The 15,933-nt window shown below is 45.0% G+C and overlaps 1 protein-coding gene across 1 annotated transcript in view; it reads right to left on the minus strand.

Annotated features, from left to right (window-relative positions):
• LOC144693772 (transient receptor potential cation channel subfamily V member 6-like) overlaps positions 1-15,933 on the minus strand; it is a 65,391-nt gene that overhangs the window by 8,232 nt on the left and 41,226 nt on the right. Inside the window, exons 8-10 of the mRNA XM_078563790.1 lie at positions 15,264-15,470; positions 5,745-5,831; positions 3,187-3,263 (exon numbers count right to left, since the gene is read on the minus strand). Coding sequence (XP_078419916.1) covers positions 3,187-3,263; positions 5,745-5,831; positions 15,264-15,470 — 371 coding nt within the window. The remainder of the gene's footprint in view (positions 1-3,186; positions 3,264-5,744; positions 5,832-15,263; positions 15,471-15,933) is intronic.

The raw sequence follows: 15,933 nt of genomic DNA on the forward strand, positions 1-15,933 counted from the left end.
AGCAGCATGAGATTATGCACAGCTACAGAATCGTTGCTGTATTCGGTGGGTCCTGGCGACACTGGCTTGAGCATGGATGCAGCCTCCAGGCATGCCATTTGCCAATCCTTCCCTCGCCACCATCTGCTTCTGATGGCTCATGCTCTGATTCACTTGGCCGTTCCTCTCCCTCCTCTACTTAGTCCTCATCCTCCGATGATGTGGGGCATTCCTCACCTTCTGCCTCCTCAAGGTGAACTCCCCTTCTCTGCACCATATTGTGCAGGATGCAATGGGCAACCAACTATTCTGTAAACCCTGCCGGGTGAATATTTCAGGGCACCTCCACAGCGTTCCAGGCACCAAAATCGCATGTTCACCAGCCCGATTGCCTGTTCAGTGATGAGACACATCTCAATATAGCTCACGTTACGATGTTGTGGTCCTCATTCTGTTGTCAGGGGAGTGAGAAACCAATTACTTAAAGGGAAGATTGTGTCACTGAGTAGTCAGCCACGTACCTGCAGAACAGGTTGGAATAATTGAGACAGGCACAACTCCTGCAGGACGAACGCATCGTGAGAGCTTTCCGGGAATTGAACGCACGTGTAGGAATATCTTCCTGTGGTCACACACCACCTGAATGTTGATAGAATAGAACACTTTTTGGTTTAGGAATCTCAGGTCTGTTGGCGGATGCCCTGATGGCCACATGTGTGCAATCAATTACTCCTTGCACCTGGGGAAGATTGGCTATTGCGGTGAAGCCCGTTGCCCTTTTTGCCTGGGAGTCTGTGTCTGTGGAGAAGGTGATGAAGTCCGCTGTCCGCGCAAACAGGGCACCCGTAACTATGGAGCCGGGCTGCTGCTTGTGAAATCTCACACAGATCTGCATCAAAGCCCTGGGATGAGGTGAACACAAAAATATTTAGGGGCTACCATAACCTTGACCGCTATGGGCAGCGCCTGTTGGCTGTTACTCTGAGACCTGCTAAGGATGTAGGAGTTGTGGACGGTCCCTAGGATTCATGCGCAGACCTATAGGATGCGTTTGTCATGGTTGCAGACCATCTGAACATTCAACGAGTGGAAGCCCTTGCGGTTGACATTGTTGACCGCTTGTTGTCATGGAGATCTGAGCACCACGTGAGTGCAGTCGATGGCACTCTGCAACCTGCGATCTGGGCAAATCCAATTGCTCTTGCATTCTGGCTTAACTGGTCCCAGGTGAAATGCACAAAGTTGTGTGCCTTCACGAAGATGGTATCCATGACCTCATAGATGCATTTGTGGGTGGAGGCTTGTGATATCCCACAGAGGTCACCTATGGAGCCCTGAAAGGAGCCACTGGCATACAAATTGGGTGCTGCAGTAACTTTCAAGACCACTGACAGTGGATGCCCTCTGTGTCCCCGTGGAACCAAATCCTGCACAAGGTGGCAGATCTGACCAACCAGTTCCCTAGACATGTGCAGTCTTCAGTGGCACTAGTTCTTAGTCATCTGCAGGAATGAAAGGAGGCGTCTATAGACCCTGGGTCTAGCTAGGTGCCGACCATCGACGGCTCACTGTAGCTCTTTAGCGGATGCCCCAGCTGCCCCTTCTTCCTCCCTCTGCCCAGCCAGGCGCCTCTGTCACTTTCTCCTCTATTGTCTTCACTTTCTGTACGCCATGAGGCATACAGCTAAGTCATCAGGCTCCATCCTCCTGATGTACTCCTCCTGAAGGATGAAAGAGAGAGACATGTGGGTTAGCGTTGGTGTTCTAAGAACCTGTCCTGGTTAAGTCTGACGGCCCATTAACATCCTAGAGAGTGTTGGCAACCACTTGGATGGCCAGAGTTTAGTGTGCTGCATAGCTTCCCGAAATCCCACCCACCTCCGCCCCATTCCATCTGACCGATTAGTGACAGCTTTGCCCACTGGACTGCATGCTGTGCTGTCAGCTCAGGCACAGGCATTCTCCTAAGCCACACTGCGAGACTGTGCTGTTAGCTTGAACCATGGGGGTGACTGGTCCAAACCGGGATCATGACTTTGCAAGGGGCTGTGAGCACCTCCACCAGTGAATGCTCCATGGCCAGCTTTAGCAAAGGAGATTGTAGAACGTGCCAAGTCATCCAACTGTTCTGCAGTCCACTAAAATGCTCATTAGTTTGCAGTCTGTGCCCGAGAGGTGAAAAGCTCTGGAGCATTTAGTGACTTTCATGCCCCTGCGTTGCTTGAGTGGGCAGGTAACATAGAGGCCCGACTCCAGGTATGTAAATGACGCTGCGTCCGAACTGTTTCAGCTGCGGAGGAATGGTCACTTTATATAAAGTTTCCCTAATCCTTGGATGTTTCCCTCCCCCGCATCCCGCACGTGCTAGTGCACTACCATCAACCGCGGGGCAGCCCTTGCCCCTGCCCCCAACTTGCCTCAGCCGCAGGGCAGCTCTTATATCCCACCTGCACCAACTCATCTCAACCGCAGGGCAGCCGTTGTCCCCACCCTGCACCAATTCACCTCAACCATAGGGCAAGCCTTGACCTGACACTGCACTGTCAGCCAGCCAGGAAAAGACAACTTGCCTGTGCCCTTGTCTGAATGCATGGCACCTCAGCCGTGAGGTCCACGAATGCTGCGCAACGTTACAATGCATTCACCTCCGAGTTCCCCTCAAAGTGCAGCTCGCCAGCTGCACTCCTTATAAATGTTGTTGTGAAACAATTGAGCGTGATTGCTCAGATGATCCAGCGTGGTGGGATGATTCCAGTGAGCTGAGCTTGTAATGATATGCAAATGTATTACAATGAAGTTCCTGATGTCCAGCAGCAGGAACACGGAAACACTATTTCCGCTATTGACAGATGGAGTGGACGGGTGCAGAGGTGTTTCACAACAGTGTGGAAGTGATTTTTGGCCTTCCTGCCATATTGTTCACTCATGCCCATCATGATACCCAATGCCAGCAGGCATGGAAAATTCCGCCCTTTATGTACCTACAACTTTGTTAACAATACTAAAGAGGGAAAAATCTATCCCAGCATCACTGAGAACCTGATCTGTGCAACTTATAAATGCAGCATGGAATGAGGCATCATTATTTAATCCATTTTTAGTTGTGTTATCCAATTTGTAAAATTATTTACCTTCTCTAATTAGATTCTAATGTGCTCTCTGGATCCATTTAGAAGAAAACTGGTAAGAGCGGGAGATCATACTTACAAGAGCAATGGAAAAGGCCCTCCTATTGATGTATTTCCTAAATAATTTCTTGGACCAATCCTGTACAGATAAGGGATCTGGAAATGAAAATAATTGAGTCCATCAAATATCTCCCGTAGGCAACTGAAAGAAGCTGAATAACTACTGTTTAAAATGTATTTGCTTCCTGGGTTCTTCAGTCCATCTTGCCAATTCTAATTGTATAAAGATCCTAGATCATTCCCCACATCCCTATTCAACTTGAATCAATTTAACCCAGGTTTGTTCAACATATGACCTGCGGACTGGATGTGACCTGTGAAGCTGCTCTATGCGGCCCCCAGAGCCAGTTTTCAAAATGCTGGTTAAACAGGTAAGTTTGAATGGAAGATTTTGCATGGAGTTGCTCCTTCAATCACAGGCTGTTCCTCTCACTGTTTGCAGCTGATAGGCTCACCCTATTACACTCTAATGCTCATCTTTATTTACTAGCGCCCACTCCGCCCCCCTCCCCTCCCCCATTTATCTTGGAATCTTTGCAGATACATGAATCACATACAGTAGTTCTCAGTACTCCATGGGGAAGATCATTCTGTCTGTGCCTGCTATCATGACTACAGATGAATGGGTTTCATTATAACAGCACTGAGCTGATATCTTGACAACGTGCAAAGCTGCCATCAGCCACTGTTGTAGAAGGTAAGCTTGCGTGATCTTGAAGGAGTTTTCAAAGGATCTGGTTTTGAGAGTAAAAGAATGCTAGGATAGTGGACAGACTTAAAGTAAAAGCACCTTGGTTGCACTGGGGAAAGTAAATGTTGACTTATGCGGTGAGATGCTGCTGCTGGTCAAAATGAGCTGAACAGTGAGGGTGGAATCCTTTGCTATTGATATGCATAATAACACAGATCATGAAAGCATCTGTGAGTGATGATTCCTTGGACCTTGGGAATCTTGCCACTTTATAAAATCACATTTCCCTGTCGTATCATCAACACCTGTCCTTGGGGAAATGGACAAAATAGCAGTTCTAGTAACAATGTATACAATGCTTGCTTAAATATACCCAAGATTAGCGAATTGGCTAATCTTACAAATGTCATCAGTGCAACCTGGGATGTTGTTGAGGACAATTGTGGCTTTCACTGCCACTGGCATTATGACATCTGTGGTGGAGATGGACTGTGGCATGATTTTCCTTTCAGTGGGGATAGATTTAACTTTTTGGCCAGGATTTTTCCCTCATCGGGCAGACTCAGCAAGAGCGGGCGGAAGCAGTCAAGAAGCCAACCGCTGCCCTAGATTGGGCCAGGCCGCGATTTTACCCTGGCAGGACAACTAAGGTTCACCTAGCGTGAAACATGCACGGCATGTTTTAAATTGCTGTTGGAAACCTAATCCCGCCCATGGATGAGATTTCCTAAAAAGTGCAAAGGCTGCTTGGCCTTTTTGCCTGCCCACCAACCGAAAGGCTGGATGGGCAGCGAATTAACATTTAATTAAATCTGTAATGGCCTTAATAGGCTTTTTAATAGGCACAGGACTTTAATAGGCGCTGACCGAAATACTGTGCGAGTGCGCGATGATGTTGGGATGCTCGTCTGATGTCACCGCGCATCATTTTACACTCCAGTGGATTGGGCGCGTGCCCACCCGCTCAGTGAAAAATCCTGCCCTTTATAAACCTATCAAAACTCAAATATCATTTTCATTATTGGCTTCCCTTGTGTAGCACAGCCTCTGAAAGTTTTGCTTTTCGGACAGCAAGAAATAAGAGTCTCTTAGTCTGTGCGTTTTGTTGTAGAAATATAAATGGTTATGTACAATGCATCCCAGTAACTCTGCAACTTACTGTGTAATTTCTGGCTGAGGTATGTTTGATACTAGATTCCCAGAATCAGAGGTTGTGTAAATGTCTGACAATGTTTGACAATAGCTGTCAAAATCCTGGAGCTTCCTCCCTAACAGCACTGTGGATGTACCTACACCACATGGACTGCAGCAAATCAAGAAGTCAGCTCACCACCACCTTCTCAAGGGCAATTAGGGATGGGCAATAAATGCTGGCCTTGCCAGCGAAGCCCACATTCTATGAATGAATAAAAAATAAACAAGTTTTATTATAGCTTTGAGGCTGGGAACTTATCATGAAAGGATTCAAAACTGTAAACCAGCCTACTACCATTCTATCGCACAATGCACTGGAATGCCAAGATATTTCCTCACTAGTGCTTTATAAATGTTACCTTGTAAACAAACTAAACTTTGTTCTTACAAACATTTGAAAAAAAAACTTGTTGGGGAATACCACAGCAGAGCTTATGGATCATGGCAACCTTCAACTCTATTAGCTCCTCTGTAAATGGTGTCATTTTAGCCAGCAACCTTGGCATCCCAGACTGGATAATTGATTGTTGGGATAATGCTACTGCTCTACCTTCTCTAGACTTCTCTTCCCAAAATGCAAGCAAGGGTGAGTAGTTAAAGAATTACCTTCACCAGCTACTTCTCTTTTCATATGTAAACTGTAAGTGCACCACTCAGCCCCAAGGTTTACAGGACGTAGGTCTGGGACTTACCTCACTAATGAGTATCACCAGTGCTCCAATGATGGTTATTAGTTCACCCACAAGTCTCAGATAATCTTCCTTCGTTTGATAGGATTCCTAAAATAAGTAAATAATAGAAAAATAACTGTTAACACAAACACAATACATTTATCACAAACAAAGATTAAGAATAGCAGTTGACCCTGTACTGTGCTTATTGGTTAAATTAGAAACTTGACTTCATCCAAAGGGAACCAAAAACAGGTGCAGGGATAGCAATGTGTGACTAACCTGGGTCCATTGATTGCAATGCAGGCAGCGCATTTACTTGGCGCAGATGTCTCATGCACTGTTCGCACCCTGAGGCTGATATTAGAAATTGTTCCCTGAACACCCTAGGGGAATATGACCTTCTGCTGAGAGCTCTTCTCCCCTTCCTTCTCCTCTCTCTGCCAACAGCTTCTTCTGCTCTGCATGACTTCTATTCATTCTCCAATTCAAGGTGCATTCTAAGAGAATGCCTCATGTGTGGGAACAACTGGTTTGTGCTGAAACCTTAAAGTCCGCACAAAGTCCTTCTGCACCTGCCACAGCACTCCCTATAGACCTTTACAATTTTAAACATCCATATGAAGGACTAAACACCTGTAGAATCATAGCAACAGCCAATCAGTTACTAACTTGAAATTAAGTTGATGATCCCTTTATAGGCTGCTGATGGGGCTCCTTCTTGTGGAACACATCCTGTGTGAGCTCCAAAATGGCAGCACTAGTATCAAATTAGTGTTACATTACACATGATCTGCCTGCTCTGAATACTTCCATTGCATGTTCACTGCACATGCTTGTACAAATATGGTATCTGGTGTAATTTTCCCCTTTCTGCTGAAAGAAGTTGGTTCAATTGGTGTTAATTACTGTAGCAGGAAGCTAAACGAGGTAGTGACTCATCAGAAGCTCTACATAAGAGACCCGTTCTTCAAACTGCACGGACGGTAAGGAGAACATGAGGAGACAAGAGACTATGTCTGAGTGAGACATAGATGGAGTGTGGAGTTGGGAATTTGGTTCATGTGGGAATTCAGTGTACAGGGTGAAATAGGTGCTCCATCTTATACCCTTTTTATCAGTCTCCAGTGGTTGGAACAAGAGAAGAAACTCATTGGTGTGTTAGTCTACTCTACTTTTTAGTCTCCAGTTTGCAGTAAATAATTGAAAAGTAAGCTTAAGGTATGGTAGGGCAGCTTGGTCACGTGGAATGCTCATCCTCTGGCATGTGGGGACTCATGGACACTTCACGTGGCCTAGGCAAAAACAGTAGGCAGTAATAGTGGGGATTTTAACTACTCCAATATTAACAGGGATTATTTTAGTATGAAAGGAATGGAAGGAACAGAATTCTTGAGGTACATTCAGAAGAACTTTTTTGGCCAGTATGCAGCAAGTCCAACAAGAGGGCATACAGCTTTGGACTTAATTTTAAGAAATGAAGCTGGGCATGTGGAAGGAGTGATAGTGGGAGAGCATTTTGGCGGTAGTGATCATAATTCAGTTAGTTTTAACATAATTATAGAAAAGGACAAAGAGAAAACAGGAGCTAAAATCCTAAGTTGGGGCAAGGCCAGTTTTACTAAGCCGTGGAGTGATTTAGCAAAAAATGGACTGGAAACAGCTACCGGAAGGTAAATCAGTGTCAGAGCAGTGGGAGTATTTAAAGGGGAGATTCGAGGGGTTTAGAGTAAACATGTTCTCTCAAAGAAAAAGGGTGAGATTGCCAAATCTAGAGCCCTGTGAATGTCAAGGAGCTTACAGGATAAGATAAGGCAGAAAAGGAAAGCTTATGTCAGACACCGAGAACTCAATACTACAGAAACCCGAGTAGAGTATAAAAAGAGGAGGGGCGAAATCAAAAAGGAAATTAGGAAAGCAAAGAGAGGACATGAAAGAATATTGGCAAGTCAAATCAAGGAGAACCCAAATATGTTTTGTAAATCCATTGAGTAAGAGGATGACTAAGGAAAGACCAGGGCCTGTAAAAGACCAAAAAGGTAACCTATGTGTGAAGGCGGAGGATGTGAGTATGGTTCTTAATGAACACTTTGCATCTGTCTTCACAAAAGAGGGGGACAATGCAGATGTTGTAGTTAAGGAGGAAGAATGTGAAGTATTAGATGTGACAAACATTGGTAGAGGGGAAGTATTAAAGGGATTAGCATCCTTGCTGAAGTGAACTGGGATACTAGGCTAGGGGATAGATCAATAGAGAAGCAATGGCAGACATTTAAGGGAATATTTCAGAATACTCAGAATAAGTATATTCCTGCTATAGAGAAAAATTATAAGGGGAGGACCCAAATCCGTGGTTAACTAAAGAAATTAAGAAAAGCATCAAACTTAAGGAAAAGCATATAACTACACAAAAATGAATGGCAGGTCAGATGATTGGTCAGAATATAAAAAACGGCAGAGAATAGCGAAAAGATTAATCAGGAGAAAGAAATTAGAGTATGAGTAGAAGCTAGCTAGAAACATGAAAATGGATAGCAAGAGTTTCTACAGGTTTTTAAAAAGGAAAAGAGTAAGTAAAGTGAGTCTTGGTCCTCTAGACAGTGAGAGTGAGGAGTTAATAATAGATAATAAGGAAATGGCGGATGAAATGAACATATATTTTGCTTCTGTCTTCTCTATTGAAGATACTAAAAAAAATTCCAGTTATAGCTATAAATCAGGAGGTGGAAGGGAGAGGGGAACTTGGTGAAATTGCAATCACCAGGGAAGCAGTACTGAGCAAACTGATGGATCTGCAGGCTGACAAATCTTCGGGTCCTAATGAACTTCATCCTTGGCTCTTAAAAAAGGTGGCTAATGAGATAGTAGATGCATTGGTGTTAATTTTCCAAAATTGGCTAGATTCTGGGGAGGTTTCATCAGACTGGAAAGAAGGGAGGGAGGCAGAAAATAGGCAACTATCGACCAGTTAGCATGACATCTGTTGCGGGGAAGGTGTCAGAACCGATCATTAAGGAGGTTATAGCTGGGCACTTAGAAAAACTCAAGGTAATTGGGAAGAGTCAGCATAGCTTTGTGAAAAGGAAGTCATGTTTATCCAATTTATTGGAGTGCTTTGAAGGAGTAGCATGCACAATGGTTAAAGGGGTGTCGGTAGATCTGCTGTACGTGGATTTCCAGAAGGCATTTGATAAGGTGCCACTTCAAAGGTTATTGCAGAAAATAAAAGCTCATGGTATACGAGGTAACATATTAACATGGATAGAAGTTTAGCTGGCTGGCAGAAAACAGAGTATGCATAAGTGGGTCTTTGTCTGATTGGTGGGATGTGACAAGTGGAGTCCTGCAGGAGTCTGTGCTGGGGCCTCAACTTTTTACAATTTATATCAATGACTTACATGAAGGGAGTGACGGCAGGGTAGCTAAATTTGCAGGTCACGCAAGGACAGGTAGGAAGGTATGTTGTGAAGAGGACATAAGGACCTTGTAGATGGATATAGATAGGTTGAGTATTTGGGCAAAAATCTGGAAAATTAAGTTTAATATTGGAAAATGTGAAGCTGTTCACTTTGGCAGGAAGAATAAAAAGTAGAGTATTACTTAAATGGAGAACGGCTGCAGAATTCCAAGGTGTAGAGGGATCTAGGTGTTCTGGTGCATAAATCACAAAAAGTTAGTATGCAGGTACAGCATGTAATTAAGAAGGCTAATGGAATGCTATCCTTTATTATGAGAGGAATTGAACATAAAAGTAGGCTATGCTTCAATGATACAGAGCATTGTTGAGACCACGGTCAGAATTTTCTGGGTCCAACCCAATCTCCGGTGGGCGGGGAGCCGATTGGATCCAGGTGAGGTGCCGCAGCATTGAGGTCTGCCAACGTTGTACCTTTGTTTAAAAAGGGAGTGAGGGATAGGCTGAATAATTACAGACCAGTCAGTCTGACCTTGGTAGTGGGCAAATTATTGGAATCAATTCTGAGGGACAGAATAAACTGTCACTTAGAAAGACATGGATTAATCAAGGACAGACAGCATGGATTTGTTAAGGGAAGGTCGTGTCTGACCAATTTGATTGAATTGTTTGAGGAAGTAACAAGGAGGATTGATGAGGGTAATGCAGTTGTTATGTTCTACATGGATTTTAGCAAGGCTTTTGACAGCATCCCACATGACAGACTGCTAAAAAAAATAAAAGCTGCTGGGATCCAGGGGAATGTAGCAAGCTAGGATACAAAATTGGCTCTGAGGCAGCAAACAAAGGGTCATTCTTTTAGTGACTGGAAGGCCATTTCCAGTGGGGTTCTGCAGGGGTCAGTACTAGGTCTTCTGCTTTTTGTGATATATATTAATGATTTGGATGTAAATGTAGGGGGAGTAATCAAGAAATTTGCAGATAACACAAAAATTGGCCGTGTGATAGGTGCAGAATGCAAGAAGATATCAATGGGTTGGTCAGGTGGGCAGATAAGTGGCAAAAAGGAATTCAACCCAGCAAAGTGTGTGGTGATGCATTTGGGTAGGTCAAACAAGGCAAAGGGTTACACAATAAATGGGAGGATACTGAGAGGTGTAGAGGAAGTGAGGGACCTTGGAGTGAATGTCCACAGATCCCCAAGGTAACAGGACAGGTTGATAAAGTGGTTAAGGAGGCATATGGAATCCTTTCACTTATTAGCCAAGGCATAGAATACAAGAGCAGTTAGGATATGCTGGAACTATATAAAATTTTAGTTATGCCACAATTTGAGTACTATGTGCAGTTCTGGTCCCCTCATTACAAAAGGATGTAATTGCATTGGAGAGGGTACGGAGGAGATTTACGAGGATTTTGCCAGGACTGGAAAATTGCAGCTATGAGGAAAGGTTGGATAGGCGAGGGTGTTCTCCTTGGAACAGAGGAGGCTGAGGGGAGATTTGATTTGAGATGTATAAAATTGTGACGGGCCTGGATAGAGTGGATGGGAATGGCCTATTTACTTCAGCAGAGAGGTCAGTGACTAGGGGGCATAGATTTAAAATGATTGATAGAGAAATTAGAGAGAAAAAATTTTTCACCCGGAGGGTTGTGGGTGTCTGAAACTTACTGCCTGAAAGGATAGTAGAGGCAGAAACCTTCAACTCATTTAAAAAGTGTCTGGATATGCACCTCAGGTGCTGTAACCTGCAGGGCGATGGAACAAATGCAGGGAAGTGGGATTCGGCTGAGTGGCTCGTTTTTCAGCCGGTGCAGACACAATGGGCCCAGTGGCCTCTTTCTGTGCCGTAAATAGTCCATGATTCTATGTTTGTGTGCCCCACGGATGCCATTTTGAAAGTCTAAGGCCCCTCACAATGCCCTAAAAAATGGCTCTAATAATCCCAATTTTTGCTCATACTCTTTGATTTCCGGAACAATGCTGTATTGGGCAAGCCTTTCCATTGGGAATGCTAACTCATTCTGCTGTGTACTGGCAATTACTGTTCTGGAAATATATTTAATTATTTCATTTTATAAACATTGGGTTGGATTTTGTTGGGGTAGTGGTGGCCTTGATGATGGGTCAGGAAACTGGGGACAACCCCACCTCGGCTGTTTCAGGGGCAGTCCTGACTCGATTTTCTGTCCATTTTGCAGTTAATGAGTTAACTGCCATTGGGACACCTGTCCCTTTAAGGCATGAGGGTATTTCTCCCAGAGCTGCTGGCCAGTTGGAGGGCTGACAGCTTTGCAGTCTCAACAGCATCACCAGGAGCAGTGGCCGCTGCTGGGACTACATCCAGCTGAGAGGATGCAGCAAGGGACACCTGCCTTACAGCAAGGTAAGTGAGGGCGGAGGTCATCAGAGCCAGTCAGGCAGGCTCCGCTGAGAGTGGGTGAGATGGCTGGTGAGGGCAAAGGAAAGTCACGTAGGTGGCCATTGCTGCCACAAGGCCCTTCCTGGGTCACAGAATGCCCAAGTGGGAGGGCATCCCACCTTGAGCCCACAGAGCAGCTGCCAGGGTTCACCAAGTGGTCCCTCCACAAGTCAGAGGGCCCACCCATTTCTGGTAAAATGCTATGGCGGCAGGAAGACAATGGCAACCCATCCTTTGCCATCCTGATTTCCAGCCCCCTCTTTCAGATCCCATAAAATCCAGAACAATATCATTTCAAATCTGTTTTTTGTTTTCATTTTGTGACAACTTTAAATTCAAGAGAATTCTGTAATGCCATTACTATCTGTTCATGTCAAACTAATTTTGACCACAGAATTTCAAACATGATATGACTGGATAATTAGCAATTCTTTCATAACACTAATATTTTTCTACTTTAGCAACAATTATGCTCAATCTGATAGGCTTAATTGCAAAAATATTATGAATGTCTGATATAATCAGGAAACTATTGAGGTACTTTGGTCTGGATTTTGCTTAACCCATGCCAGCAGAGTCAGTGTGATATTTTTGCTTGCTATCCCAACCAAGACCCATTTTCCTGGACTAAGGTTCACACAGGGGTTTGTGGGTGGGGTCAGGAGATCCAGCTGAGACCCCCACCATCAAGAGGGACCTACTATTGACAGGGGAAGAAAATGCAAGGGGAGCTTCAACAGAGCTCCTGATGCAGCACCTGAGAAGATGAGAACATTAAAGTGCCCTGAGCTTCAGAATTCAATTTTTTCTTTAGACCTCAGACTGGCTGAGGCTTTCATCCATTATCGGTGAGGTTGAGCAGAGAGAGAGGGAGATCCACCCATCAGTGGTGGGCCGTGTTTCCCTCCACTGTACATCGGGAACCTAATTTCAATATTTTAGCATCTCATTATAAGCCTTGCTCGCCGGAATCACCCCCTTACACTGGATCACTCGGGAACGTCGATGTGATCATACGCCAACATGTTTCACAACTGTACATAAGCAATATGCACCTGGCAAGCTGCACTTCATTCAGGAATTTGAGGTTTGTTTGCCTACCTTGCTTCAGGCAGCACTCGCGGTCATCAGCACCAAGTTTTTCAGGCAGCACCACATCAATTTTACGGGGGGTTCACATGTAGGTCTCTACCTACCAGACCAGCCATAAGGCTGGGGTAGCATTTCAATGGCTGAGCGGTAGGGCTTGCTTGGGGAAAGGGAAGAAGTGACCTCAGTCAAGGGAAGAAGCTGCAGAGTAAGGGCTCTACTGGGGAAGGGGGGTATCCCAGGGTGTGTGTGTGTGGGGGCACATGTTGATCTGTGCAAGTGGCCTCAAGATGGTGGGAACTGAGGAGGCAGTCTCCAGAGGCGATGAGGCCTAATGGTGATGAGAGTGTGTGTGAGAGAATGAATGGTAGTGTCCTTTGAGCTGGCAGTGAGTGAGATGCCAGTGAATATGTGATGGCCTTATCAGTGTGTGAGTTTAGAGTGATAAGATGGTTGCCTTGCCCTGGTGGCACAGATGAGATTATTCATCCATTTTCTGCACTGGATGTCCAACCTCTTCTGTGTAGCATTGGCCCTGACCACACCTGCCATTGCCTCCCAAGTGGTGAGACTGATGGGCCTCCTGCAGCCAGAGCGGGGGTAGAGGACATTGCTGTGGGCCTCCACAGTTTCCCGAAGGCATCCCAGGGATTCATTGCTGAATCAGCGGGGTGCACTCTTCTTGGCTTTTGGGGCCATGTCTTCACCGGTGCCCTCCTGGGCTGCAAGCATTGAGAAGGATGAATGCAGCTGCAGTTTAAATATGGCACCCAGCATGAGGAAGCAGTGAGGTAATGGTGTGGTGGGCAAATCAGAGGCTGCCCGCCAGTGAGACAGCACGTTTCCTTTGGCTGCATAATTAATGAGGTGGGAATGGTATGATACGGAGCGAAAACCTGCCATTGTGGCTGCCGGGCAAAAGGGTTTCTTTCCCGCCCGCTACCGCACTTTGTGGAAATCTGGGATGATTTCACCCCAGCATTGCTGGGTTGATGGGCCAGTGGTTGAAGACAGAGAAAGGACCTGAGTTGACATGCTCTGCCTCCTCTCCATTGTATACAGCGGGACAATGTAAGGGTGTCTATTGACATTACCTACCCAGTTGAATGGAGGGGAGTGTAGATCAGGGTGGGGAGGTGCTGGCAGTCCTCCCTATACAAATATCTGTTGCTCTCACCTACCTGGGCCAGAATTTTTCCCGTCGGCGAGTTGGGGGCGGGGCCCACTCGCCGACGGGAAAATGACGTGGGATGACATCGGGAGGAACCCCCTGAAATCATCCCGCCCCATTTAAATATTCAGGAAGGTGGGCGGACAGCGAAATCAGCTGTCCGTCCGCCAACCTGCCAAGGGCCAATTGAGGCCATTGACAGGATAATTAAGCCAATTAAAGGACCTGCCCGTCCAACCTTAAGGCTGGCGGGCAGGACAGGAGCCCCAGCGGGCTTCTGAAAAAACATGAAACCTCATCCATTGATGGGGTGAGGTTTCATGTCTGTTTTTAAAACTTTAATAAACTTTGTGATATTTATTAACATGTCCCATCTCATATGACATTGTCACATGAGGGGGGGAACTTGTTAATAATTTTTTTATTTTTCTATTTTTTAAGTTTATAAAACTCTCAGCGCTCTCCCTGAGACAGCACTTAGTCTCAGGGAGATATGCGCTCTTTCACGCGTATGCACAAAAGAGCGCACTCTGACAGTTGGGGAATCCCTTCCCACCGCGCATAGCGCTTCCCGTCGGGCGGCCCGCTAGGTGGGCCTTAATTGGCCCTCCCACTCACCGTGGTGGCGGGGCCCATTTCTGCGGCGGTGATCGGCTGCCCGCCCACCGCTGAGCCGGTGGGGCCCGCCCGCTCATCAAGGGCAAAATTCTGACCCCTGATTTGGGGAAGATTGGTGAAGGAAAATCCAGCCCTTAAGTAAAATCGATCAATCAAAATTGTTGCATTGAATCATTCAGCAGCCTTACAAAACAGGATTTTACAGATTTCTTATAGAAGACATGGGGAAGAAAAATCCAGCCAGATTTAATATATGTCAGTTAGAAAATATCCTGAAAACTATTCGATCTTTACAGGATTCTGTAAAGTGTTTTGATGAGGATTTTTTATGGGATATTTCATCAATGGTAACATACTTCATACACTTGAGGATTGATCAGTATTCCCTCTAACTTTTTTTTCAATATGTGGGTGATTTATTTAAGCGAATGGTCCCTTTAAAGATTTTGTGCAGCCTGACGTTTTTGAGAACTTAAAGGGGCTAAATTGTTTACGGCCTGAACGGGGACTTCTGGGTTGCTGTGCAACCATGCAACTTATAGACAACTTTGGAATGGATTATTTAGTGTTGCCTGATTATCGCCTACCCCGCACCCACCCCAGCCACATCTTTTCAGTCTTTAGATCCTCCTGCACAAACACTAACTATTATTGGAAATGATTTATTACAGTCCGTATTGTATTATCTTAGCACTAAAAACTTATGCCTCATAATGATGAGGTCATTAGAAGGCCTAGAAGGAATTGGTTTTTAAAAGCCTTGAGATGATGAACATACTACATAAATAACTGGAGAATGTCCATAAGGAAATGCTTATACTTACTGCCAAAGTCTTTTGTGTCCTAATGGTAAGGTTGTCAGATAACCCGGGTGGAATTGGCTTCAAGGGCCGATAAAGACTAGCAACGGTGAATATAATAATGTACATAATATAGGAGAACATCCATATCAGGAAATACTTATATCCAAAGGAATTCCACTTTTGATGTAATAACTCCTTCACTGGTTTAGCATCAACAAGTTTGCGAACCTATAAAAACAAGATTTTTAATGTCTGGTCAATTTTTCAACAGTTTTCTTCCTTTTCCAGCCAACCTTCTCTTCTTCTGATGAAGTGACATCATAGGTCACATCTTCTACCATTACGAGTTTGGAATACTGGACTTTAAACTGTTTACAACAGGTGCCTAACATTACGAAGTAAAGTGAAATGTAAGAAACACTTTAAAAGCAGATCAGAACCTCAAAAGTGGGATTATCAATCTGAAAACTCACACAACTCTACTACTGGATCTGCAGTGGTAAAAGCAACTACCTTTTTGTTATGATGGCTTTTCCTTTAAGCATATTGTAGACATCTGACCTTTACAGAGCAATTTCTTGAGCACCCACCTGCCCCCTTCCACCCACTCCCCACACCCCCCAGTGATGGAAAACTTCCAAACCCAAGTACGGGTGCGAATCAGCCAGTTTAAAAGATGTAAATACTTTTT

This window comes from Cetorhinus maximus, chromosome 19 (assembly GCF_964194155.1).
Source record: "Cetorhinus maximus chromosome 19, sCetMax3.hap1.1, whole genome shotgun sequence".
In the NCBI taxonomy this organism is placed as follows: domain Eukaryota; kingdom Metazoa; phylum Chordata; class Chondrichthyes; order Lamniformes; family Cetorhinidae; genus Cetorhinus; species Cetorhinus maximus.